Genomic DNA, 25970 nt, shown 5'->3' on the forward strand with positions numbered 1-25970 from the left:
AAAAGCATTTTCAACATGTATTCTGATAAGTTATCAGTGTGTTGGGGTTTTTTAATTTATTTTTAAATCATTACACGAGCAAACATTCTATTTTAGCAAGGAATGGGAATTCCTAATGTTTAGAAAGGTCTAACAAACATCAACATTTCTGGTTAGACCAGCATTGGTAAATCAGGCCTTAAAGTAAAATGATTCCATTTTGTGAGATGCCACTCTTCAGGAGAAACAAAAAACCCAAACACACGTGTTCAAAAACCCAAACACATGTGTTTTTCAAATAATTTGGAACAATATTCAAACTGAGATAGGAGAAAAAGCAACGACAATTACTGTAGTCAGAAGCAATGCCCAGATTTCAAACAAAGGAGCCGATGCTATAGTTGGTCAGATCAAGCAGTGAAGGATTTGGAAGACTAAGAAATTTCTTTTCTCCAACAACGCAGTACAAATCAGAAGCTGATCTGAACAATTTAAGTGTAAATTTCTTACCATCTGCCAGACAAGTGAGATTTAAAGGCTTTCACTTAAAAACCCAGGCATCTCCAACAGTAGTTTTTAAGTGAAAACTGACCTCCCACCTCAATTTCCTTGTAAATGTGGCCATGTGGCAGCGAAGGGGTGGTTTGTTCCAGCGCTTTATTAAATTTACGTTACGTGTACGGTCGGCATGAGATGATCCACACACACTATGCTTGGGGGAAAAATACCTGTTTGAGGCAGACCTCTGTGCCCCACACCACAGCCAAACACAACTAATCCTCTTGGAAACACAACATCCCAGGTAGATTAGCAGAAGGTGTATGGAAAAACATTAAATGCGCTGCACAGAGAAACCTCATTGATTATTAAGCAAGCGAGGGAAAATACCTTTAATTGGGGGATATATAAAAAGGAGGTGGGCAAATTCAAAAGAACTCGTTACATAATCAAAACTAAATGTAGGCATTAGAGTCGAGCTTAGGGAGCGGCTTTAGGCAATGTGATTTCCATTAATTTTATCAAAGGATCCCCTCTACATGCACAATTACTCTCAAGATAGTTAGCATTATGCTGACAGCTGCACATCTCCAGATTGTGAAAAACACCACTGCAATATTGAGTCAGGCTGGGATTATTTCAGTGAATTACTGATATGCAAACACCGACCTCCAGAGCACAGGGTCCCACATCTCTGGAGACAGAAACCAGTAAAAAACCCCAAAACTGCATGAAGGAGGGAAAGATAACACTGTATGGGTCAGAATCTAGAAAGGGCAAAACAGTGCCTGCGAGTGAGAGGGAAAAAAAATTGTGAAAAACAGCCCTGAGAGCTATTTATTAACTATTAAAAATACCAGTGTAAGGTATTCGGGGACACACGCACACCAATTCTAATTAGACTTTTCCAGTTAGATTTACAAAACCAAGAGACCATCATTCTACAAGAAACAAGGTTGATTTTTATAGATCAATTGATTAAAAAAAGGACTTCCACAGCAAAGCAGGAAAACTCAAAGCACTGAGGAGTCAAACCCAATGAGATCAATACCTATGCTTATTTGAATTATACATATATATATATATGAACTTTGCAAAATAATCTCATGCAAGTTGGTGCTGATGCAAATACAAGCTGCTGAACTTGCAGTAACTACCTGGGGACAGAAAAAGAACAACAGACAAAGTTTGTGGCGTTACTGAAAGTCTGAATATTATTATTTAAAATTATTTCAGGAAGCAAAGGTGAAGTTGCCATAAAAGTCAGTTAAGAACAAATAAAAAGAAATTATACTAGCACTGTAATAAATAATAATCAAGCCATGTTGAAACCACCCAATAACAAGCACTCAATACTTTAAAGTATTCTAGGAGTAGAGAAATAAAGTGGTGGACATCCAAATGAAAGAAGGATCTCCAAAATTCAGAAGGGTCAAAGAAGGATTTATATTGCATAGAAATAAGGAGATTACAATTAAACTTTGAAGACACAATTTGAACAAATAGAAAGACTAATTGCTTTGGGTTATCTGAGTTCATGCGAACACCAAAAGAAGGGAAACGAAGTCAAATTAAGAAACCCCCTCTCTGGTAGAAATTCAGAAAAATCCTCTATACAGATTGAAAAAGCAGGAATAAGAAAAAAATGCTAAGGTTAGCAGTCAGACTAACTTTTTCAAACAATTTCAAAACTTCTTAAAACAGATCTGAAAGAGTTAGTGTGCAAAAACAGGGCTAAGTCAAAGGAGGAAACCATGAATGTGTGAGCTTCTGGGACATTTATTGTGTTGAAATTTTAATATGAATCTTGTTTCCTATCAGTTCCCATCAGATTCCACATCTACCTTTCTCATGTGCTGTGTATGTAAAAGTGAGATAATACCACCAGGAACACACTGAAAAAGAACTGATGCTTCAAAAGGAAGTACTTTTGAAAATCCGGTAAACAAACGAAAAAGCTCACAAATGAGTTTTAACAAAACAAGTTCAGAGCGTGGAAAAACATCACCTTCTAAATCTGGTTTTAACAAATGAAGATGCTACTGCCATATCCCTGCCCCCCATGAGCTACTCCACGCTGGTGGCTGAAACATTTGTGTGGGCATCCTTTGCTTTGGTCCAAACCCGTGGGATAGACTGGCTTCAACACCTTCAATCGAGGTGGTTTTTTTTATCCAGCCCCCCTCCTTGGGATTGAAATGGATGAGCAAGCAGATGGACTTACAAACCTGAGGAAGCCATGACTCCTGGCTTGGGGTGGCTGTGGGGTGAGCAACCTCACAGCAAGTGGAATTGGAGTAGCCAAATAGTGCTCACACAGGATTGTCTGGGTGTTTTGGTGGTGGTGGCTTTGGTGTTTTTTTATAAAGCAAAGTGTCTTTTAAACAACTGCATCCAACGTGCGTTACTGCGATGATACTGCCTGAAGTGCTGAAAATTATAGGCAGATAATTCAGGATTGGATTGAAGCCCATGATTATCTCCCAGTGTTTACCAAGTGGATATTTAGATTTGTTGTGAAGGAATAGGAAGAGAGTTTCATCTTCAGTCCTGACATTTTAAGGGAAGAGAGGAGCCTTATAATTTAGGGATCCACAGACATTAATGTATTTAGTAGGCAGTGACAAAAACAAGCAATAAATACAGAGTTACCTAAATAGCACAGAGCGTACATTAAAAGTAACAAAATTAAGGCTACACATGAAATTCTGGCAGAACCATTTTGTTTAGTAAGTAGAAAACCAGTGAAATATGTTGACAGTAAGAGTCATAAAAACAAATAATAAAAATAAGTAGATTAAAAAAAATTGTGGAGGTAAGAGAAAATTTAAGACATCAATAATGATAAAATGGGGAGCCAAGACTGAAATATATTCAGTGCAAATATCAAGGTGACCTCTTTCTAGCAGAAAGCTTTGATACCATGAAACGTCAATGATTTGTGGAAATTGGTCTATCAAGTAAACATAATTTGTTATCAAATGTAATTTTTTTGAAGTAGATAATTTCTTGAAATCACGTGTAATTTAAACTTAATATACATTTATGAACTTCAAGCCTATGTTTTATTGGCATTAGTGCTGATGGAGAAATGTTTCTATCTATTCCTTTTCAGAAAGTGTTCAGCTTACTTAAGGTCAGCATAAATGCCATGTAATCAACATGGGAAACTCAGAAGAAGGTCAATGACTAGGAAAGAGAATCTTGAAAACACGAATTAAGTTAAGAAAGGATTCAGAAGTTCACTCTTTACCACCAAATGCATCAAATTCCACAGCCAGAACATCACTGACTGCCCTTGGTGAGACAATTTTGAATATGCTGGAATTATTAAGGAACTTCAATAGCAGAGCAGTTAAACATTTTCATGCCATTTCTGCACAATTTTGAAAAATATGAACTGAAAATACATATGGGAAGTTCATAAGACCTTGTGTGTGCACATAAATTAAAAAGCCAGAGATTCTTGTCAATTCAAGTTTGTCGGTTGTACATTCTCTACCTCTGCTGTCAATCAGGGTAAACACTGTCACTGCTTCTGATTACCTATAGTCAATAAAGTGGTGACAACTCATTAATCAAGCCACAAAATAGAGAGACGGGGTGTAAGGTTCCACAACATGAAATACTCATTAGGAATGACACAGAAGCATTGTCAATATGCACCCTCATTACCTGCATCATGACTAGCAGCCTCAATTAGAAGGGAGCTTTGAATCTCACATCTTCTTTTGGGAAGGGCCTACCATAAAGGAGTATATCAGTGTTGTGGTGGGGGGAAACAGTTTTCCCCCTAGAGGTACAAAATGGTAAACCCATGGTTTCACCCAATCAGCGCTCCTGCAAAATATAAACATATCACACTTAGACCGGAAAAGAAAGGAGTTGTAGTTGTTGGCCATGTTGTGAAAGCCACAAGGAAGGGGCAGGAGCCCCTTGGGGGCTCTGGGCCCCCCCAGCCCCTTGGCTGGAGGCTACAGGGACTTGGAACAGTGTTAAAACTGGACTAAGCATCTGTAGTTGAGAGGCTGGGAGTTTTTTCTCCACCGTGGGCAGCAGCAGGAGCAGCGGCAAAAACAGCACTGACCGAGGAGAAGTGGCAGAGAGCCAAGAGATAAGGGAGAAGCAGCAGAAGCCGACATGCAGCCAGAGAAGACACACAGATCTCTAACGGAGAGAGACAGAGCAGAACTAAGTTCTACAGAGAGAGAATTTGGGGTAAGGACTTCAACCAAGCACCCCAAACTCCTTTGAGACCCCTCCTAGGAGGAGGGAGATGGACTCTTGCTTGAGTCTTGGAATGCAGCAGCACTGCTGAAAGAGGAGCTAAGAAGCTCAGGCGTCCTGGAAGTTGGACCAGGACAGCCGATGGAATGTGTGTGGGGGGTGATCTTGGGCCCCCCCCCTCGCTGCTGCTAAGCTAAGAAGCTAGCTAGCAGCCTGAGCTCAGAGCACGGAAGCTCTGATAGAACTCCTGAGGCAAAGGCCTTCAACTGAAAGCTGCCCAAGACATTCTGACTCAGGGGTGAATCCTTTCACGAAGATGCCCCTGCACTTCGTGATATGAGCGTGGTGAAGCGACTTTTGTCCCTGCTGGCAGTCCACGGGCAAGACCTTCGTTTGGAGATGAAGGGCCGAGAGGCTTGGATATCCCCTCGTGTGTATTGGCAAAGATCCAGCTACAGCTGCTGCATGGAAGAGAGAAAGAGAAACTGCTGCCCTAGAAAGACTTGCTGCTCTGAGAGAGGAAAGGATCTTTCTCCTTCTTCCCTCCTGGACTTTTATTTGGAAGGGAGAAGTGATTTGATCCATTGTAAATACTGTATGTCATGGTAGAGATAGTTGAGATTGTGTATGTAGTGTACTATAATATTTATTTGTACAGTGTATTGCAATATATCCCTTTCCCCCCATTCTGAGTCTCGTGTGGTGTCTGGAAAACCCATCTCACACTGGGTTGAGATGTGGGAGGGGGGCTAGGACTCGGGAATTGGATTTTAGGTCTCTCAAGCCATGACACATTGCTTTACTGAAAACTAGTAAATATTAACTTATGATGTTGACAGCAAAATAAACCAGAAGATTCTTAGAGCACTGAACAGCATGGTCAGCACTTAAGTAGCATCACTGCTTTCTTCTATATTGTGCAGTGTGTATATTTAGTAGTGTGGAAAATGCATCAACTTTTTGCTTTCTTTCTCACTTAGTAAACTAGGCCAAAAGGGACAAAAATCATCTTCTCTTAATTAAGCAATGCCTGCTTAGCAGTAGAATTTTTCTTTTCTCTCATTCCTAAAGACAGAAAAAAAAAAACCACAAAAAAAAAAAAAAACAAAAAAACAAAACAAAAAACCAAACCCAGAAGACTACAACCAGCTACCAAATACAGCTCAAAATGTCATTGGACTTACAGTAATGTTCCTAATGGCACTCAGCTAAAAAATATGTTCTGGACTCCTAACAGCCTGCTATAGTGTGTTTACTGCTGCAACAAAAAGAATGGTTAAAAACCTATCAGTGGCAGAATGTTTAGCACCTATTATGGACACAAGTGTAACTACCTAACGGTAATTAAGGGCATAAGAGAATGATTAATGCTCTGGAGCCATAAAACTGCATCAGTTCAAAAGCCATTATGACTGCACTGTCTGCAGCTCACAGCCTACACTGGGCAATTTACCCTGATACACATCCTGCATAAAACTGATACTCCATTTTTTTCCAACGTTGGATAATGAGTTGGTACATAAAGCTTAAACTACGCACCACACACTGGTCACTGCTGGAACAGTCAATTTAATCTCATCCTAAGGATGTCCCCATTTCTTAATCTTAAATTCTTGATCTTCCTGTTCTGTATTTTTCTCATCAAAATGCCAAACAGTCCACACACTGTCATCTTCTCCAATTTAGAAATACTCTTTTGATCATCAAAACTGAGAAACAGGAAAATGGATGCAGAAAATACACTACTGCCTGCCAGCTAGAACATTGTGCTGACATTTATACTGGCTCTTATTTAGCTCAGGGGTGTCTGAACCATGTTCTTCCCATGCAGGATCAGCATAAAATCAGTCATATTGAAAAGTACCTTCATCAATGAGTGATATGGAAATGCTACCCAAACCAAAATTTATTTTTTAACAGAAACAAGTCATAATGTGTGATGAAAGATTATATTTTCCGTATGGGATACTTTCAACTCCCTGAAAATGAAGGTTTAACGTTTGTATTCCAGAGAGCAATGAAAACAGAAGGGGACAGAAAGTCTTCCACTGCCACAGCATCACATACAGTGAATTATTACCCTTTAAATAGTATTATACATTATTTCCGTTAAAGGATTCTTTCAAACATCACGGAGAGAAGGGAAAGAGAAAAAAATTGATATGCTACATTGTCCAAAACTAAATTGGAAAATGATAGATACAGTTTATCATCCAGTAATATATAGGAAAGTAAGCACTTCCATTCTCTCACATACAAGTAATATATTGAAAGGAATAAAAAGAGACACAAATAGTTTACAAATCAGACCTTAAAGTAATGTTCTTTTCAAGGGGCTAGATACTCTTTCAAGAAAAAGTAAGATAACAAAGTCTTCCCTGCCCAAAATGAACATTTTAAGAAAGGTATGATACATTGGACCAGATTTCTCCTCTGCTGAGCTCAATTCAGTTAGAGTCAAAGTGAATAGGGTCAATTACAAACAACCACATTTTTTCCTCTCAATGCAATAGAATATTTCACAGCTAGCGCAAACCACCATAACTTCTCTGAAACCAACATACTCCAGCATGAATTTTAGCTCTGTTTCCATTTTAGTGACCAGATGAAAGCCTAAACTCATAGCAGTAGACAGACTAAAAAACATTATTATGTAAAGAATATTATTATGAGGAGGCCAGTTAAAATAGGGTCTCATATTCCTAATATAACCCTGGAAACCACACACATGCTGCACCATTCCAAGAGGTACGTGAGAAGAAAGCTATCTAAATATCTGCCAAAAGATCTCAAGTTCTCTGCATAGTTGACAGAGTAAATCAAGTTTAGGCTGCTGTTTTTACCTTTCCATTGGAACCAACCTACATGCTGTTCCCTGGGACAGATTCAGAGTCTATCTGAAGCTATCACTGCTCAGACCTGCCAGCAATAATAAGAGAATCATAGAAAGGCTTGGGTTGGAAGGGACCTTAAATATCATCTAAGCTTCAACCCCAGTCTTTGCTCTCTTGTGCAGTTACCTGTAACACATCCACCCAAACCAAGGAGCCATTTCAGCTCCTATGGGATTAGACACAAAATCACTCCTCGAACAACTTTTAGGCTGCTCTGTCTCCAGGGCAGGATCTTCTAAGCCACCACACTGCGACTCTTCCTCCTGAGGACTAATCCAGGAGATCCCCGTCCCACAGCAGTGATGGACGAGGTGTCGAGATGTTCTCCATAACCTTTATTGCGCCCGCCAAACCCCATCACTGAGAGTGAACAGTTTGTTTATGGGCGGTGCAGGTGACAGGCACACCAACAAGTCCCCTCGCTCAGTCCAACGGGGTGAATTGAAGGATTAGTCTGTCACGCCGGCACAGGGCCTCATTTTTCTTCTGTGCTACGTGGGTCACCCCCTTCCCACAGCCTGTATTTGATCGTGATTAATTCGTCAAGGCTGGCTATAGCATGGAAATGAAGGAATGGATTGCCAATTACAGTTATTCTTCTCACAGAACACCCCTTGAACTGCTGCTATTTCGCAGCAGTGACAGCTCAGAAATAAACCGAATGCAGCTCTATTGAGCAGAAACCTGACCCAAAGTGTATTTGAAAGCAGAAGGTGACTCCCCCCCTGCCCAAACCAGCTCTTCAGTAAGTGGTTGACTTCTATCCTGCCTGCCTGGCAGGTACACAAAAAGCCCGTCCACATTTATTTTCTCAGTCACCTTGTTAGGATGTACTGAACTTCTGACTTAACGCTCCTCAACAAGGTGCTCATTTGTTTCTGCACGGCTCACCCTGGGTAAGCCTGGAGGGGAATTTAATATGTATACCATTACTGCCAAGTAAACAAACCCAGCAATGATCCTGTTCTGCACAGAAGCTCTGAAAAGCAATCAAAACTTTCTCTCAATGGTACTCACAGAAAGGTTGGTTTTGACTCTTGCTGCATTTCTCTGCAGTAAACAAACCTCACACGTTCTTTGTGTAATATTTTGTTGATATAGGCAACTAGCTTAAACGGAATAATCAGATTCTGATAGATTAATCAAATAGGAATTAATTCCACAGCAACCTGATTTTCTATTAATAATTATTAATACAGAATTTGAGAGATAACACCTCAGTCCCAGTAACACATGCATGGAATTCATTTTATGCACTGATAAAATCATTGGCAAATTGTTCAATTTGCATAAATTCAAAGCATGTGTACAAATTTAATTTTTTACTACCTCAGAGATTACCAGTTAAAAAGAAAATCCCTTTACCCACAAGACAATTCAGGCCACTGTAATAGATGCTTCCTTCCATTGTTGTAATTCACTGTATTTTATAACACTGTCTTGGGCATCACATCTCCAGACAAAGGAAAGGTGAACGTTTTTCCAACAGTTGGTGGCACAAAACAGCTTTAAATGCATTCCCAAAACAAAAAGGCACAAATAATTCTCTTCCAGGCCCAAGGTGGCCTTCCATTAACCCAACTACCAACAAGATCTGTGGTGTGCAGAACAGCAGAATATATTTTATAAACAGGATTCTGGCTTAGAAACAGATCAGTCATTCATCACACTGAATCATCTGCTATTCTCCTGCCTCAGTGGCAGTTGCCCTTTCCAATGATATATGGCAGCATTCCCATCTAAAAAGATGCAGGGAAAAGGACAACACAGTGAACGACCCTCAGAGGCAGAAACACCTTTAGCTTGTCTTTCAGGTACTTTGATGAGACTCAGAAGAGGAGGTCTATTTGGTTGATATTTTCTTTCAGTTCAGGAGAAAGTTACATTTTCACCTTTCACAGGCCACCTGAAAGCCCCAGTATTCTCACACATATACTTCTTGCAAACTTCCTGGAGTGACCAAAGAATGAGGGATGATCTTGGCAATGTGAATTTAGGTATATGGCGACTTTCTGTGTTTGTACTGGAGTACCACTAAGGGTCTCCAACACTGACAAGGATCATTACAATAGATATCATATAAATAAACAGTAAGAGACAATCTGTGCGATGGAGAATAAAAACAATCAGACAAATAAGGGCCAGCACCAAAATATTCTGTGGACCCAGCCAGACGTATCGCTCTGCAGTAATAATAAGGAAAGAATAAGAAAAAGAAGCTGTTTTTCTAAGGCATTTATAATCAAATGCAGCCACAGAAGTTCAAAAAGATTGTCAACACCTTCGTGGCAGAACTATTTGATATAAGTGACACCACAAATATTATTCCTACTCAACTTTAGTGTGTCAGGGCTTTCCAAAGCTCCTTAAGGACACAAGAGCACAGACTAGTATGACCATTCTGTTCTCACAGAATGAGTTTTAAGCTGTGAGTAGGACTCAATATTAACTGAGTACACTCAGAGTCACAGAATATCTTGAGCTGGAAAGGAACCATAAGGATCATTGAGTCTGACTCTCTGGTCCTCACAGGACTACCTAAAACTAAACCTTAGGGCATAGTGTTCATCAGGCTTCATGGCAGCTTCCTTTTGTTAACAGTTTATATTTGTAAACTCCAGATAAAATGATTGTGGGTGATGATCTAGGACTAAAAATCTTTCTCTAGGTATTTTTCAGATCTTTTTCTAGCTGCTAGATTATACAGAATGTGTGTTGTACAACTAAGATTGCAAAACTAATTATGTCAAAGTGCACAAGTAAATGAAATCACTCCTAACGTGACACACATCACCTCCAGAGCAAGTTTTCAAGCCCAAGAGTAGTTTTACAGCTGTCAAGATAATATCTATTCTTCCCTAACTAGATTAATTTTATATTAAGTTCCTCCTTTCAAGGAAGCTCAGTTGCATCATGAAATTTGACTGAAACCATTAAACTAGCTGTCTGTCTTTTCACAATGTGTTTAAAACTCAGAGGCAACATACTTCAAATACATTTTCTGTAGAAATGGGGAAAGCATAAAAAAAATATTCTTCTAATGACTATGCTTTTACACAACATCTAATCACGAGTATGGTTAAAAGACATCTACAACAACACAGTGGCATTCACTAGTGGATTAGGCCCCAAGTTAAGTTTCAGAGATGTGCTCTTTACTGGGGGAAGGGGTAAAATCACATCAAAGAAAAAAATTTGGATAGCGATAATTGGGCCTTTTACCAAGAAATACTTTAAACTTCATGTATCATGTTAATGTAATGTCTCGAGGATAAGGTCTATATAGCTTTATTTTCTTACTTCAATTCATTTCTTAACAAATTAGCTTCAAAGAGCTTTAGCTTTTCCGGAGTGTAAAGCCACAGAACAAACACATCAGATTATCTTGTTGGCATCAGCTAGGAAAATTTATAAAAGGGAATTAAGTGATTCTGTTGGTATACAACAATATAGAGTTTTAATTTTCATCACAGTAATTGAGACATTCCTAATTCTTTGAATGGAAAACCACAAATACAAAAACAAATAATGTATCTGACCAGCTGAAGCCCTGTTCATGATATCACCAATATGCTTTTTGAATACCAGAGAACTTTTCCAATCCTTTTATGTTTTGCAGAATAGTTTGCCTGACAAAAAATAATATAAAAAGTGAAAGGAAAAAGGGAGAAAGTGTCCAAAGTGAGACGTGGTTGTGATGCCTTTGGAGATGTTACTGGCTTTTCCTCAACAGTCTGGAGACACTTATAGAGCTCATTGCAAAAGCAACTAGAGCCATGCTTGGAGGTTCAAGATGTAAGACACTATGAAAGAAGAGCAAAGGAGCACAGAAACAAGTGTTTCTTGCAGAGCAGAACCCAAAGAGTGAGGTTAAAGAGCATAGGCAGACATTGCAGGATTGAAGAGGACAATTAATATAGTAATATATATATAATATATATGTATGAAATATGAATATATATAAATATAATTTAAAAAGAAAAAAACAACTACACAGACTTTCTATCTCTTCCTAAAGAGAAAATGGAAAAAGAAAGGCCATGAGGCAACAGAGTATCCAGTGTTCAACAGTTTGGGCTTTCAAAGGGAAATTTTTAAGGACGGTCACTAATCAGCATTTTAATGAAGGACAGGATTTGTCCTCTAGTGTTCGGGGGAAATGCTCTTAGTTGGACCAGTCATCAAGAACTTCAGAAGAGATAAAATTCTAGATAGTCTAACTACATTATCCATAAAATGCCAATTTCCACTGAAAAAGAGAGCTTATTAAGTCTCTCGTCTGGAATCAAGTTAGAGCTTCTCCTTGCTAAAGACATTGTATGAATGCTAATTTTAGACTGTCAAGAGCTCATCGATTTACACTTTCCTGTCATAATTTTTTTAGCATTTAAATTATGGGAAGAAACCAATTAGTATCACGGACACTACACTGTCTGAAATAAGAACACTGTTAAATAATGCATGCAACAAATTTTTATACAAGTAGTAATTAGATTTCTAGGATTACTTGAATATTATAATAGTCATTTCATAGCTGCTACTATTATTAATTTTAATAATAATCTCAGTTAACTGGTGATCAGTCCCACAAGAAGCTTCAAAGAATGAGTTCTCATATATCTTCATTTCCCTTAAATATTACATTATGCCAATTATGGAGTAAATAACAAAATGCAATTAGCTCCCCAATGAGTTACAAAAAATATCTGTTAAAACCACATGGTGTCAAAAAAGTTGATGCGGTCTGAGCTAAGGGATGAGGAGCTGCTGATCAAGTTAAAAAATTGGCTTAGTTATGAAAATCTTCTTAATGGGAACTTTCCTTATGTGACCCACTGGATTATTTTTCTTTTTCATCACAGAGAATTTATGTGATAATATCCATTTTCCTCAGTCACCTTAATTCACATCACAATATCCAAATGCTGATGATCACGTACAGCACACCAGGCCTTTTTGATGGTTACAAGGACTCAAAGCACCAGGCTGGAGATAAATGCAAGACTGCTTCATGGTTACTTATTACATATCTGCGTATAGAGGCTCTGAAAATTTTGCAGCTAACTCCTTCCTTGGAAAGATGACAGTGCAACCCTTATTAGAACTGCTCATTGAAGAAATATCTACCCTAGAAATGAAACGCCAACAGAAAAATGAGAAAAAAACAGATGAGAAAGATGGAAATAGATGGCCTCAACCTTTAGCCCCCGTGTCAGGAATTTATTCTGCCTTTGAAAATGTTTGGTTTAGTCTTCTGACTCAGATTTTCAGAGGGCTTTTATAATCCTTCAGCAGTGCACCTGTCGGTTAATCCCTTGTTATAATCTATCTTGGATCGCCTCACAGAGAGAAGAGCTGATAGATATGCTCCCAGCTCTCTGTGGACTGGCAGAATGAATCATTCTTTGGGCACTGAGGACGCACTGGGGGTCAGGACAGCGGTGACACGAGCCAGCACTAAGACTGAGGGACCTCTTCCCCCAGATACAAAGCAGAGCAGAGGATCTTTGCTACCTCCCTGCATCCTCCCTTGAGAATAGAATATATGCTTCCATTTTCTATACACACTCCCTACTTTTTTTTTTTTCCTTTTCAGACTCCCCTTTAGCAACACATAGTAAATTAAACCTTGCAAGTGGCCCGATTCTACAAGAAACAAGACTCACTCCAATGTAATAAAGGTGTTCAAGAGGTGGTGAAACCGTGTGTTTCCGCCACCTAAATCACCACAGACATTCTGCGCTTTCATGGCATTTGGTCTTTCTCTTTCTCTCTCTCTGTTTTATTTAAAAGAAATGCAAATATAAATTCATGACAAAACTAAGATCTGCCATTATTTTTTTTCTCGGAAAGGATAGTTGATATAATTTTCATGAAATCAAGCTAAGGTAAAACATACAGCCAAATTGATGTAGAGACAAAAATACACACCAACTGGAGAATTCTCTTAGAATTCCATCTTTTTTCCCCCACTTTCTCCCCCACCCGCCCTTAAGTTTAAAATAACATATAAATACTTGTTTCTGTTGCCAGAGAGCAGCTTATGTTGCCAACATAAGTATTTAGGAACAGAAGCCAAACTATTACTGTAAAATAACAGTAAGGAGGTAACAAATAGGTGTGCGTAGACTGTAACATCTTCAATTCTTCCATATGTAGCCTATCCCATAATTATCTCTCAACAGAGTATTGTGACAAACATGAAAATTCCTGCCTCCTCACATCCATCTGTGGAGCCTTGTTTTAATTTTGTGGCTCAGAAGGTTTGTAGCACCATATCAGACATCCTTGTTCACTTTGCAGGCTGCAAACACCAGGATTTCTGGATACCTTCTTAAAGACACGATGATGAGGTGTTCTTCCATAAAATCTACTAAAGAAACTGGCTTTTTTTTCACCCCTCCCTTCTGGCAGTACCTCAGACATAACAAGATGGTAATTATGAGGAAAGTGGATGTCTAAATGGTGATCCACTGGAATAACATGAAAATCTGACACACTACAGCCTAAAATAACACTTTATACCCTCTGAACTATATATAGATTTGTCTGCAGATCTTTTTTATCGCTTTTTCAATTTTTTTTTCAAACAGATAGTAAAATTGCTCTAAAAAGAGAAAAGAGACAAAGTGTAAGAAAATTCCTAGAAGTCTAGCTGGCCTAGGGAAAAAAAAAAGTGTGATAAGGTTAAGACTGCACTCTGGCTCCTGTTTGCGTATTAATAAACAGCTACTGAGGATGTGTAGCTAGATACTCCAGTACTTTCCTAATGCCATGGGAGGGATGCAAATCTTTAGTCCTTCTCCTGAAGCAGTTTTATTTAGGAAACTTCACACTCTTGCTGTAAATGAAAACATTTATTGCAACAGGAGAGAGTAACCCAGGGACCCATGGGGATATGAGTCTTCACAACCTTTGCTTTCTTAGACTGATTAGCAGTTTATAAGCTTATTAAAGGTGACAGGGATCTCTTAGGAAAAGATACTAGGAATTACGGATTTCTTAGGAAATTATTTTCCCCCAAAGTGCCTGTGGGTAAACCCTCACTTGTTTTGTAGTCCTTACAAACATTCAGCACTGGTTGCTTTCTATGTCATTTTATAAAGATGTAGCCCCCCTCACTTGAAGATATCAGACTTCTAAAACAGAGATCTCTTGTGAGTGAATTTGTTGCCAGCACATTAAAATCTGAGTTTTGACTCCTGGCATGGGGCCTTAATGGCAAAAGGCCTTCTCAGGGCTGTAACTCGTTCAAGCTGGAACATCCCCAGGACGACGGGTGGAGACGGAGCATCAGAAGAGTGTCTGGGGAGGAAAGGCAGACCTTGTCTCTATCCAGCAGCCTTCCCATGAAAAGCAATCTGCCCTTCGCCAGGACCTCAGAAAGAGCCGTGCTTGCTCATTTCTTCCCAGTTCCCTTTTTATGGGAGTAAAGGAACGCTCTGCAGTGATGCAAACAGGAAAGGACGGCTCTCCAGAGAAGTGTGACCACTCTCTCCTTACGATAAGAGTAAAGGTGAGTAAACTAAACATTTACAAGAGTCTGGAGCAGAACTCAATCCAGATTCTCAAACTGGATACGCTCAGTTGATCTCTTGCAAATTTCTCCATTTCCATTTGGAGGAGAAACTCCATTATGAGCCAAGGGATTCTGAAGGGACAGCATTTGTTCATATGGATCTGAGGTGAGGAATCAACACTGTATGTTCCTTCAAAAACACTTTACTGGGAGAGTCCAGTGTTACATGCACAGCACAAAGATATCCTAATCAGGTTGCCCACCAGGAATGAGGTTGATCCACTTGCCTGTCTAGACACTGCCTTTATCTAAAGGAATGTGCATGGATAAAGGGGAAAACCCCAAAAACCAGAAAGATGAAAGCATAGTTTTCTGGGGTTTGGGTGTACTTCACACTGCAAACACATCACACAGAGCATAATTTTAGCAATGCAACTGCTATCAAACATTCTTGAAAATATTGACACCTGAAGCCTGATGCAGGGCTGCCTGTTTAATTACTTACTCTCAGGCAGTGCATTTGAGAGTCTGTAAAGAAGGAAAGTTTTGTTTCTAATTGAGGAATAGAAAGTATTTATTAAAATGTAAACAGTACAATCGATTAGAAATTGTATTCCCAAAACAAACAAAAAAACCTCCAAAAAACCATAAACAAACAAAAAAAAGCAGCAGCCTCAGAAAAACAGTATTTTAGCAGAAATGCATCTTAATTTATTTGCAATGGTGAAAACAGCAAACAATTACCAAAGAAAAGCATCTGCCACACTATATAATGTTTCAGTAATGCCACAGCTACCTTCAAGAAAAGCCTCCAATAAATCACATTAACTCATGATTCCTACCAGAGATCCTTTTCAACTTCCTTTACTGGCTTCAGGGAACCATATTCCTCACCTGCTGAGACCTTTTCTGTTAACTAGGCCAATTTTAAAATAACGTGAACTATTATTATTTGATATCCCACTTACTAGTAATTTCCATATATTTACACCATGTCTTGCTTGCTTTTGTAAAATAATAACAAAAATGTGTCTGTGTAAAAGATCAAGATTTAAGCCAATGAGTCAAGGACCAAAATGCAGAGCTCCCCTCAAAAGTTCAACAGGGGAGAATCAAGGCAGAGCTTTATCTGAAACCAGATTCATATTCAGCCAATTCTAGTGTTAGTGGAAATGGCATCTGCATGTTCTTCTGCAATAATGAAAGTGCAGTTCAAGTAGAAAAGAATACGGCACCTAAAGTAAATTAGATTCTACCTTCTGAATCCTAATTCAGATTTATAATCCTCAGAAACATTTAAATAAGATGTCCTTGAAAAAGAAGAAGTAACCCTAAATATTCCTTTTATTTATTGCTGTTTAGCATAAAACCATAGAATGGTTTGAGTTGGAAGGGACCTTAAAGATCATCTTGTTCCAACCCTCCTGCCATGGGCAGGGACACCTTCCACGAGACCAGATGCATCTAACCTGGGCTTGAACACTTCCAAGGATGGAGCATCCACATCTTTCTTTAAAGCATCCTTATTTAAAAACTTTAAATTGTATAAGTTATTAAAACTACAAGCATTTCTATGCACTTACTGAACCTAAAAGAAAGAAAAAGCAACTTAGGTTATTGCTAAATTAAAAAAATACATATTTTTGCCCCTTCGTAACTTGCATGTCCTCTCAAATTTCTCCATTTTTTTCCTAAATATTGAACTGCTTGTCTTCTTCCTCCTACAAATATCATGCCCACTTCTTCCACAATGTCAACCAAAAACCAGTTGACTATTAGTGATGGATTACTCTAGGATTACAACAACGCAAGTGATGAACTTTTATAATAACCCTTTCCTTCCAGTTCCTTCAGGCAATATTAATTTGCATGTAAATTAATAAAATAAAAGCGTGGAAGCATAACTCAAGGGAGCTAAGACAATTCCATGTTATTCCAGCAAGTTGGCTTGAGAAAAACATCTTTTTTTTTTCCCTCCCTCCAGTCTTGGACATTGTGGCATCTTGCTTGTTCTCCTTCTGTATGGAAAATTTTGCAAGACCCTTATTTTTCCGTGTTGAAGCCACAGCAGTGTGTTTAAGAGTCACTGCGGAAGTGTAATCACAGTTGCAGGTCTTGGCTCACAGGCTCTGAGGGTTTTGCTAAGGGCTGCACAACAGTATCCCACTTGCCAGCACACCAATATCCAGTCACAGCCAAGGGCTTTGGATCTCTGTTATTTAACACGGGATAAATAGACTGGCAAGCCAAAATGACTGACGAGACATCTGATATGAAATATCACTGTTTGAAATAGCAATAATGGAAAAAACAAGTAAGAATAAGCAACATCTAAGGTCTTACTTACCATAAATTCCGGTTGAAATACAGGGAAAGGCCTGTAAAACAAATGAAAAGGAAAACAAAAATCAGTGGGATTTCTGTTTGCTGAATTTTTTATCAAAACCAAGAGTGTTTTTAGATGGCTGTTTTTCAACACCCAGAGATTACGTGTTGTAGCGTTCACTGTTCTGGCAGTCAAATCATAAGCATTCTCATGTCATTATATGAAACATATTCCATATGTTTTCCTTGCTGCCATGTTAATAAAGCTGTACTCTTTTTCTCACCTTGAGCTATAAGCAACATTTGAACCCAGAATTGTTCTTAAAACTGCCTTTTGAGCTAAAAATTAATGCCATGAGCTAAAAATTAACGCCATACGCTACTACAGTAGAAAAAAAAGAGTCATATTATCTGGGTAGAGTTAAACAATGTTTCTTCAGCAGTAAAATAAGCTTGGCCAGCTTAAACCTTGCCCTGCCTCTTTGCCATGCCCTCATTTACTATAACCTCCTTTTTTGATCCAGAGCCTTTCATTTTTAACCTCGGTTCTTTCAGACGTGGTTTCTGGTGCGGTCCGACACAGCTGTACTGCTACAAGACAAAGGCTTGCAAACTGGTGCGGGGGAGGAACTGGAAGATGCTGGGTGAAAAGAAAGGGTACATTTTTGAGTCAGCTTGGACCCCAAAGAAAATGCATCATGCAACAAGAGATATTACAGACCCTGTGCCAGCGAGAACAGTAATTTACATTTTTCCTCGCTGTACATGTGTTGTCTCCAGATTTGCATTTCTGTGAGCCAGAGTCAGTTTTCCACCAGGAGAAACTAAAGCTGTGGTTTCACAAGAGAGACAATTTTCTTTGTATTCAGCTGATATGTGATATCACCTTTGCCTCCCACCTCTGGACTGACAGCAAACACAGCTCAGAGGTATGAGAGCACCTGGGACCAAAGTCTCAAATATCCACCCTGAGGCTCCCTCCAGATCCCCCAGCAATGAGTCATCATACAAAAGAAAGGAATTCTTCTTTACTTAATCACACAGGAAAACATTATTCAAAGCTAATGCTTGCTTTATATTTAACCAGGGAATTAATTAGGGAATGGTGATTAAGAAAGGAGAGGTCTAATGGAAAGAATACATCCTACCCTCCACTCTGAAAATACTTAAGTAAAATAAAGTGGAAGAGAATTATAGTCTCATTCCTTCTCACAACCACTACAACTTACATCCTGAAAAATACTTAGCTTTGTAGTTTGTACCCAATAAATCACAACGAATCAACCTTTTAAGGAAATGAGGAAGGGAGTAGAAAAAAAAACCCAAACACCACCACATGGTTACAGAGCTGAGGCTGAGGTGGCAACAGATGCTCCAGCAATAAGAGAGGCATAAAGGACGATTTTGTCCGGTTTAGAAACATATTTTAAAATTCACCATTGTTGAAGTTCCACATGTTAAGAGGTAATTGCTCCTAACAAGTGTTTTGTTTTCCATTCTTTGCAGAATTTGAGCAACAGCACAGGATTTAGATATTCATTTGCCTCAGGAACTGAATAACAGAGCCTTCAAGGCTCCTTCTCTTACTGGCCCCACAACTCTGGTTAAGTCAAAACAGTTCAAAACTCCATCAATCCTTGGCTCCTTGGGAAACACCCCACGTGGTGCCTAAGGGAAGTAGCATCACTACTAATTTCAGATCCCCATGAGTGACAAAGTCACCCACCTGGAAGACTTGGGCTGGGGTGGTTCTGCAGCAAAGCAAAGGGTATCAGGCTGATACATCATCCAAGATAATGAATCATTAAGGTTGGAAAAGACTTCTAAGATCGAGTCCAACGTTAAATGAATCTACTTTAAGCCCTGCTGGTGACCTTGAAGGGATTTACAAGACTGGCTGCTGCACTATGGGACAGGCTCAGCACACACTGCCAAAATCTGGCACCACAGTTGAGTGTTGGGGGGCATGGAGCTGGTGCCAGGGGACCAGGCTTTCTTCTCAGCTTTGCTTGGAGAAGAGGAGACACCTGCATTTCCAGCAGTGCATGGCAGACACTTGTCGCATTAGTTCATCTCCACTCGCACACATGCCGCTCCAAGGCCACTCAGCGAGCACTGCCTGGCAATTTGTGTGTCCTGCGTGTTTCTTAATACTTTAAAATTACTGTGCAGACACATCACAACCATTACCTTGCTTTCAGTTCCTGTCATGCAGCTGAAACATATCTGAAATGGAGCTACAAGAGTGTATAAAATCCCATCAAGCTCCTTTGGAACACGGGTCTGTGCCATAACTCAGATGAGCTCTGCCCTCTCCCTCATTCAGAGACCATCACAGCACATAACCAGCAGATGTAATTTCATAAAATGTGACAGTGCTTTTATTCATTCAAGAAAGACCCGTGCCCGAGATCACATATCAACTGTGTTTCCTCTTGGCTCCTAGGGAGACAATTTAGTCTAGATGCCAGGTTGAAATTACTGGCAGAGCAGTGATGGGGAATTCACAGCATGCATATCAACATACTACAATATTTGGCTTATGGACAAAAGATGTTAAGGTTTCTAACCTTTTCTGTGCATAATAATAACTTAATTAAATATCTAATTTCAATAAAAAATTCAGTTTCACAGTAGGAAACATTCATTCCTATTTCCACAATAAAAACATTTCTCATCTTAATTTGTTGCCTGTAACTGCTATTTACTGACAAACCTTTAATTTCTTTGCTACTGAAATAGCGTGTTTGCTTTACTTGAGGACTAATGTGAAATGACAGCACCGAAAACAGACACAACTCTGGAGTTAAACATAAGTAAAAAAAGGCAAGAGCTTCCTACTAGTACTATGCTTCTGCAATCATCTAGAGAAAGAGGCCAAATTAAATCAGCTCTGTGAATACTGTAAGACTGAAATTGATTTAATTCCTGCAGGAGAGGATGTGGGCGCTCAGCCTCTGGTTCTTTTTAATCCAATGTTTCTTTACTAAGGCTGCAGCAGCAGTGCTAATTAGGATGAAATGTAATGCAGCTTCATGAGGAACATTTACAATAGTCACCATGTGGAGGCCAAGTTGGACTCTGAGACATTTCAGTGAGAAGGACCTGGGTATTTAAATACTTAAGGGCTTATCTACATCAAGGGGTTCTAGTTCACACTGAGTTGCAATGTATTAACTGTTATACATTAGATGAATAAAATTGCTATGTCTACATGACCAGATGCCTCCTACTGCAGTCCTAATAATTGCTTCCACAGAGCAAGGACTTTCTTCAGATTAAGTGCTCGGCGTTCAGCGCTGGCATCCCAGTGTTGCTTCTGCCACAACCAAGCCACATGTAAGGTAAGTGCTTTTCTTCCAGCACAAAAAAAATATCAAACACAAATGAGTCTTCTCTGATTTCACTGCATCATCTCATGAAGAGGACTAATTCTCATGTTTGAGAGCTATTCCTTCATGTAACTTGCATTACTGATATTCCTGTTTACCAGCCAAAGCTAAAAAACTTGAGTGCCTGAGATCCTTTCCAAAAAAACGCACTCTGTAAAAACACCTAACTCCAAAAAGCACAATAAATCTATAAACTTCAGGGCCTACTGTACCTCCTTAGCTGCAAAAAGTATTCACAGGGTACATACATACATACATACATATTTAAGATATCAGTAACATCAAGCATTCAGAGTCAAGTTTTGCTGCTTTTACTAGATTAAAACATAAACCAAATGTTTTTATAAACCACTAACAATAATACTATCCTATTGCCTTTTAAAAATCCTTACGCTACTATCCGGAAGGAAAATAAATTAAAATGTAATTTCCCAGTCCATCTACTGACATTAATTTTATATTTGTCATGATTCTGTACTGTAATTTAACAAACAACAAATTTTGCAAGAAACTATCACTCAAAGCTATGAATAGAAAATTCCAACACAATTCCCTACACAGAAAGCAAAGAGAAAAAAAAATCAAATGGAAGAATTGAGTATGAAAATGTTTAAACTCAGTTTTCATTACAGACTTTATTAGCATGTTTATTAATGTGCCTTTAAAGAAGGCAAAGGTAATTACTGCCTCAAAAATGAGTCAATGTCTTGAACACAGCAGGTCACACAGAAGCCTTTAGGCATTTGTTTGAGCTCCCTCATTCACACACTGGCAGGTTCTCTTTATCAGAGTCAAATACTGGGCATGCAAGTGCCAAAAAAAAGTTGGAGGGTATTTTCCAGTATTTTACAAGCCTAAAAGTTCACACTCCAGCAATAGGGAGGTTCTCAAAGGATGTTGACAGCTGACACAGTGCTGGTCAAGCAACTACAGTCGAAGTTCAGATTCAGACCCAACGTGAAACATCCTCTCTGTATTGTGGCTCAGGGCTCCTCTGTGCACCCTCATTTACACAAATGGAAGTTCACATTGCACAAAAGGACAGTGGGTTTAGAAAATGATACAGAGCAATAATCAAATTTGAAATAAAAATCTAACGGCTGTGTGGCAAATGATTATTGAGAGAGCAAACCTGTCACAAAGCTACTGACAGCTGACTGAAGGACTCCTGTTTAGCTAAAAGGATTTGCAAAAAGCACATAGAGAACATCATCACTCAGAAAACACACAAATCCAAAACAAACGTCTGTCAGGTTTTCAGAGGGTCTCCAAAAGTTTCCCCGCCTTGCTGGTGACACTGCTCCAGGTAAGTATTTACTGCAAAGGCTGCAGTTTTTCTCTTTATTTACACAAAAGGACAGTTACTGAAAGAGGCCACCTGAGAGGTTAAAAGGGCAAAAAGAATATCTTTAATCTTTCCTGTTAACCAAACTAAACAGATCAGGGGCCTGCAGGGGAGGCTCTTCCTTTGATGATCTGTTTGCCAAAAAGGTGGCAATGTTCTCACTATCAAATTATGTGTCTCATCTTACACAGTGAACAATTTTGTTTAATTTTTTATTGGAATAATTAAAATCTTCAACCAAACAATGAACATTCAACAATGAGTATGGGGGAAAAAAAAATCAAAGGAATCACTACCAAAATTTACAAATTATTTTTAGCATCTGTGTGTTCTAACTTTATATGAATTTAAAACAGATTTTTGAAGACATTGAAACCAGTTGCAACAGAAACTTACACAAGACAGTAGAGCACTGCAGTATGGAGTTAAGACAATTCACTACGTGGGGAATGTCACCAAATTTTTATTTTAAAATTTTCAAATTTATGATCTTTCAGTCATTAAAAGTAATAGCTCAATTTACTGCCTGGATAAAGGTCTGGACTGAAAGTTGGTCAAATAATTTGATTTCCTCACATACAAACTCAGTTGTGGGGTGAGGGTTGCCTGGTTTTTTCCTAAATTATTTGAATATTTGTAGTTAGAATGAAAAACTTGTAGGGGAGCTAGGAACCAACAGTTTGGCACACATTTTTAAAAATCCTCATCCTTTATATTTAGGAATACTCAGATATGAAACCCAACCACTCAAAGCAGGGCCACCTAAAGCCAATTACCCAGAAATATGGCCAGTAAGGCTGGCATATTTGCAAGGATGGAGACTTTACAGCATCTGTGGGCAACCTCTTCTGCTGTTTGGCCAATCAGATATTAAATAAGTTATTTCTTACGTTTTAACACATGTCCTCCCAGCTCTGTGTTGTCTGAAGACTCCCTGGGGTGCTTTCTCCCCCATCATCGGAGTCACTAAGGAAGATCTTTAATAGCCTTGGCCCACAGTTGCCCTCTGGGGTGCACAACTAGTGACTGGCCTCCAGTTGGACTTCATGCCGCTGCCCACAATCCTGTAAATCCCAGCAGTTCAGCCAGTTTTCAGTCCACCTCTTGCACAGCAAAAACAATAGACAAAAATACAACTATTGGGTTTAAAAGACAACATTTGCCTAGAACGTTCAGAAGCCATTGCAGTTGAAGCACCAATTAAAGCAGCAAAAACACAGATGATAAGGAAAGAATAAAACATCAAATGAGAACTTGGAGCAGATTTATTTTTTCTTTCTATAACACCCCATGCCAAAGCAGGCTTGAAATCAATGACAAACTGATTTTGAGCCACATCTGTGATGTGCTTTTAGCCCCAGTAAAGAACAGTTATGAGTTTTCTTCATGTCGAAGAGCAAGAAATTAAAATTTCCCTTTTTGCCTTTTTCAAGAACAGAAGGAACATTCACCTACAAGCCCCATATTGCATCAGTCTCTCAGTGCTGCAGAGCACAGAGTAGTTTCCTCTAGAGTCCCTGAACTCCCAGTGTCTAATTACTTTGGGAAGAGCAGCTTGAAAATGCAACTTCCTTCACAAGAACAACACAGACACAGCCCTTATTACTTTTTTTTCTAAATGAAGGTTATCAACTATTTTCAGAAGTCTAATAATACTGGTTAATAAAACTCACTTCAAAAACCCCTGCTGTGTTAAGGGATTCCATTCCTTCAGGGCACCTGCACAAGTGGCATCTCATCCTCACTGACATATTTCTACTGACAAGATCCCACAGGATCCACAGACCTTATCTTATGTGTGTATCGCTAAGAGGAAAGCTGGGATCCAGCTTCATCTCTGCTGAGCTGGACTTCTGATCTGAGGTTCCCTCTCCAGTCAGTAAAGAGAGTAATTCAGCTATTTCAGGTCAAATGAATTGCTCTCGTGGGGAACTGCTGACTACAGAGTGAAGGTAGATACCCAGGCTAATTTAGGTGAAACAAATCTTTCCCTGAGCACAGGAAATCATATATGCTTGCCAGAAAGCAGATTCAGGAACTCTCTCTTCTCTCCTGAGTCCTAACCACAGGAATATTATTTCCATTGATTCAATACAAATTTCCTTGTAATGAAAAATGTTGAGCCAGACTTCTCCAGCTTCATGAGATGATCCTGCATGATAGTCAGCCTCACAGGTGTGATGGCAAAGGAGAGCTTAAAACAGCCCAGGAAAAGGTCTGTCTGGCACAATCCTGCCTCAGACAGGGATACTCACATGCCAGCACTGAGCAGGCACCTCCAGGCCAGCAAATCCATTCTCTTTATCCAAAGGACTAATTAAGAACTACACAGCATCCTCAGCTCTGTGCACTGGTCTCACTTCCAGGAGCACAGCTGGGAGAATCAGATCTGTTAGCCCCAGTCTAGGCTCCTTGTAGTCCAGGGAGGTTTCCAGCCCAGGAGATGCCAATGCTGGGCCATACATTGTGCTCAGAAAACACAGGCATTGCAAGCCTGGTCCAAGCCCACATGGGCTGGTAGGAGAGGGCGCATCTAATGTAGCATCAGCACTTCCAGCATACAGGTCATTAATACTTACTAATACCTTCCTAACGAGCTTGGGTTTAGTGTCTAATTTTTGTCTCATTCAAATCAATATTGTGCCACAGCTACAGATCAATATTTGCTTTACATTTATAATATTTTCAAATTAAAAGAAAAATAAGTAAGAATCCACAGGACTATCTTAATATAAAAACATCAGAAAGGAGATATTCAGTGACAAAAGTATTTACTGACTACAGTGACAACAACTGCTTCATCCTTAACAGCAGGTTAGCCTGTCCTTTCTGCTTCATCTAAACCAGCATACCCAAGGAAATACCACTGCACCTTTACTGTGGTTTGATTCAGATCTGAGCCAACATTGCAAGAAAAAGTCATTAAATGACATTAACATAGTACTGAGCTCATACTCTGACAACCAAGAATAATGAGGTAAATTAAGGGCAGATGGATATTGAGGCTTTCCTCTAAATGTCCTTAATTTTGTAGATTTTAGACATACTGTCTCCTGAACCTCAGTGCAATTTTAGTTTTATTATTTGTGATATTTATAGCTCCCATTTATATAAGTAATATGTAATTTTAATGCAGGTCTAATAGTTCCAGCTGCCATTGACACAGATTGTAAAATGAAAAAGGGAGAATACCTTGTTGGGTAGGATGCTATTTTATATCCTCCCTGCCACCTTAACCACTGTAATACAGTGGGTTAATGTCTTATTTGGATTCCAACCTTGTCAACACATCAAAGATCCTCCCAGGTGAAGAGGAGCAGGGCTGTGCAATTGATCTCTCCTAACCTGGAACGTCTGTGTCACTCTGGTCCAGGGTGAGCGACTGAAATGAGGGTTTCTTTTTGAGAGAGGTAAGAGAGACGCTTTGAAGAAGTACACGATGATGAAAGGTATGAGACAGGAGTAGACCTTGGGAAATATCAAGGGAGATCACAGTCAAAATTGCCTTCTTTATCCCGAATAAATAACAGCGGTTGTGGATTACGCGACTGTAATTCTGTGGAGGAGGTCTGGTAACATAAATCACGATAAAGGCGACTTGAGACTCTTTTTGAAGACCAAGAAGGTTATTGGTATATTTTAACTTATTTTCTACTGCTCCCAGGCACAGTCCCTACAGAGGTTTCTATGGCTATTGAGAGTCCCCTCAACCCAGTATTTCTCCCCTCCCTATTTATTTTTTGCTCTCACCCCACTCCAGAGTTTTTTCCTTTCCATCCTTCCGCACACTC

At 39.2% G+C, this 25970-nt stretch overlaps 1 protein-coding gene across 3 annotated transcripts in view; it reads right to left on the minus strand.

The window, feature by feature from the left end:
- The window catches only part of MACROD2 (MACRO domain containing 2), an 844666-nt gene that overhangs the window by 268229 nt on the left and 550467 nt on the right, over positions 1 to 25970 (minus strand). For all 3 annotated transcript variants that reach the window (XM_027693439.1, XM_027693438.1, XM_027693440.1), the window contains exon 7: positions 17465 to 17495. In XM_027693439.1, coding sequence (XP_027549240.1) covers positions 17465 to 17495 — 31 coding nt within the window. The remainder of the gene's footprint in view (positions 1 to 17464; positions 17496 to 25970) is intronic.

This window comes from Neopelma chrysocephalum, unplaced genomic scaffold, assembly GCF_003984885.1.
Source record: "Neopelma chrysocephalum unplaced genomic scaffold, ASM398488v2 Primary Assembly neopelma1_91, whole genome shotgun sequence".
Taxonomy (NCBI): Eukaryota; Metazoa; Chordata; class Aves; order Passeriformes; family Pipridae; genus Neopelma; species Neopelma chrysocephalum.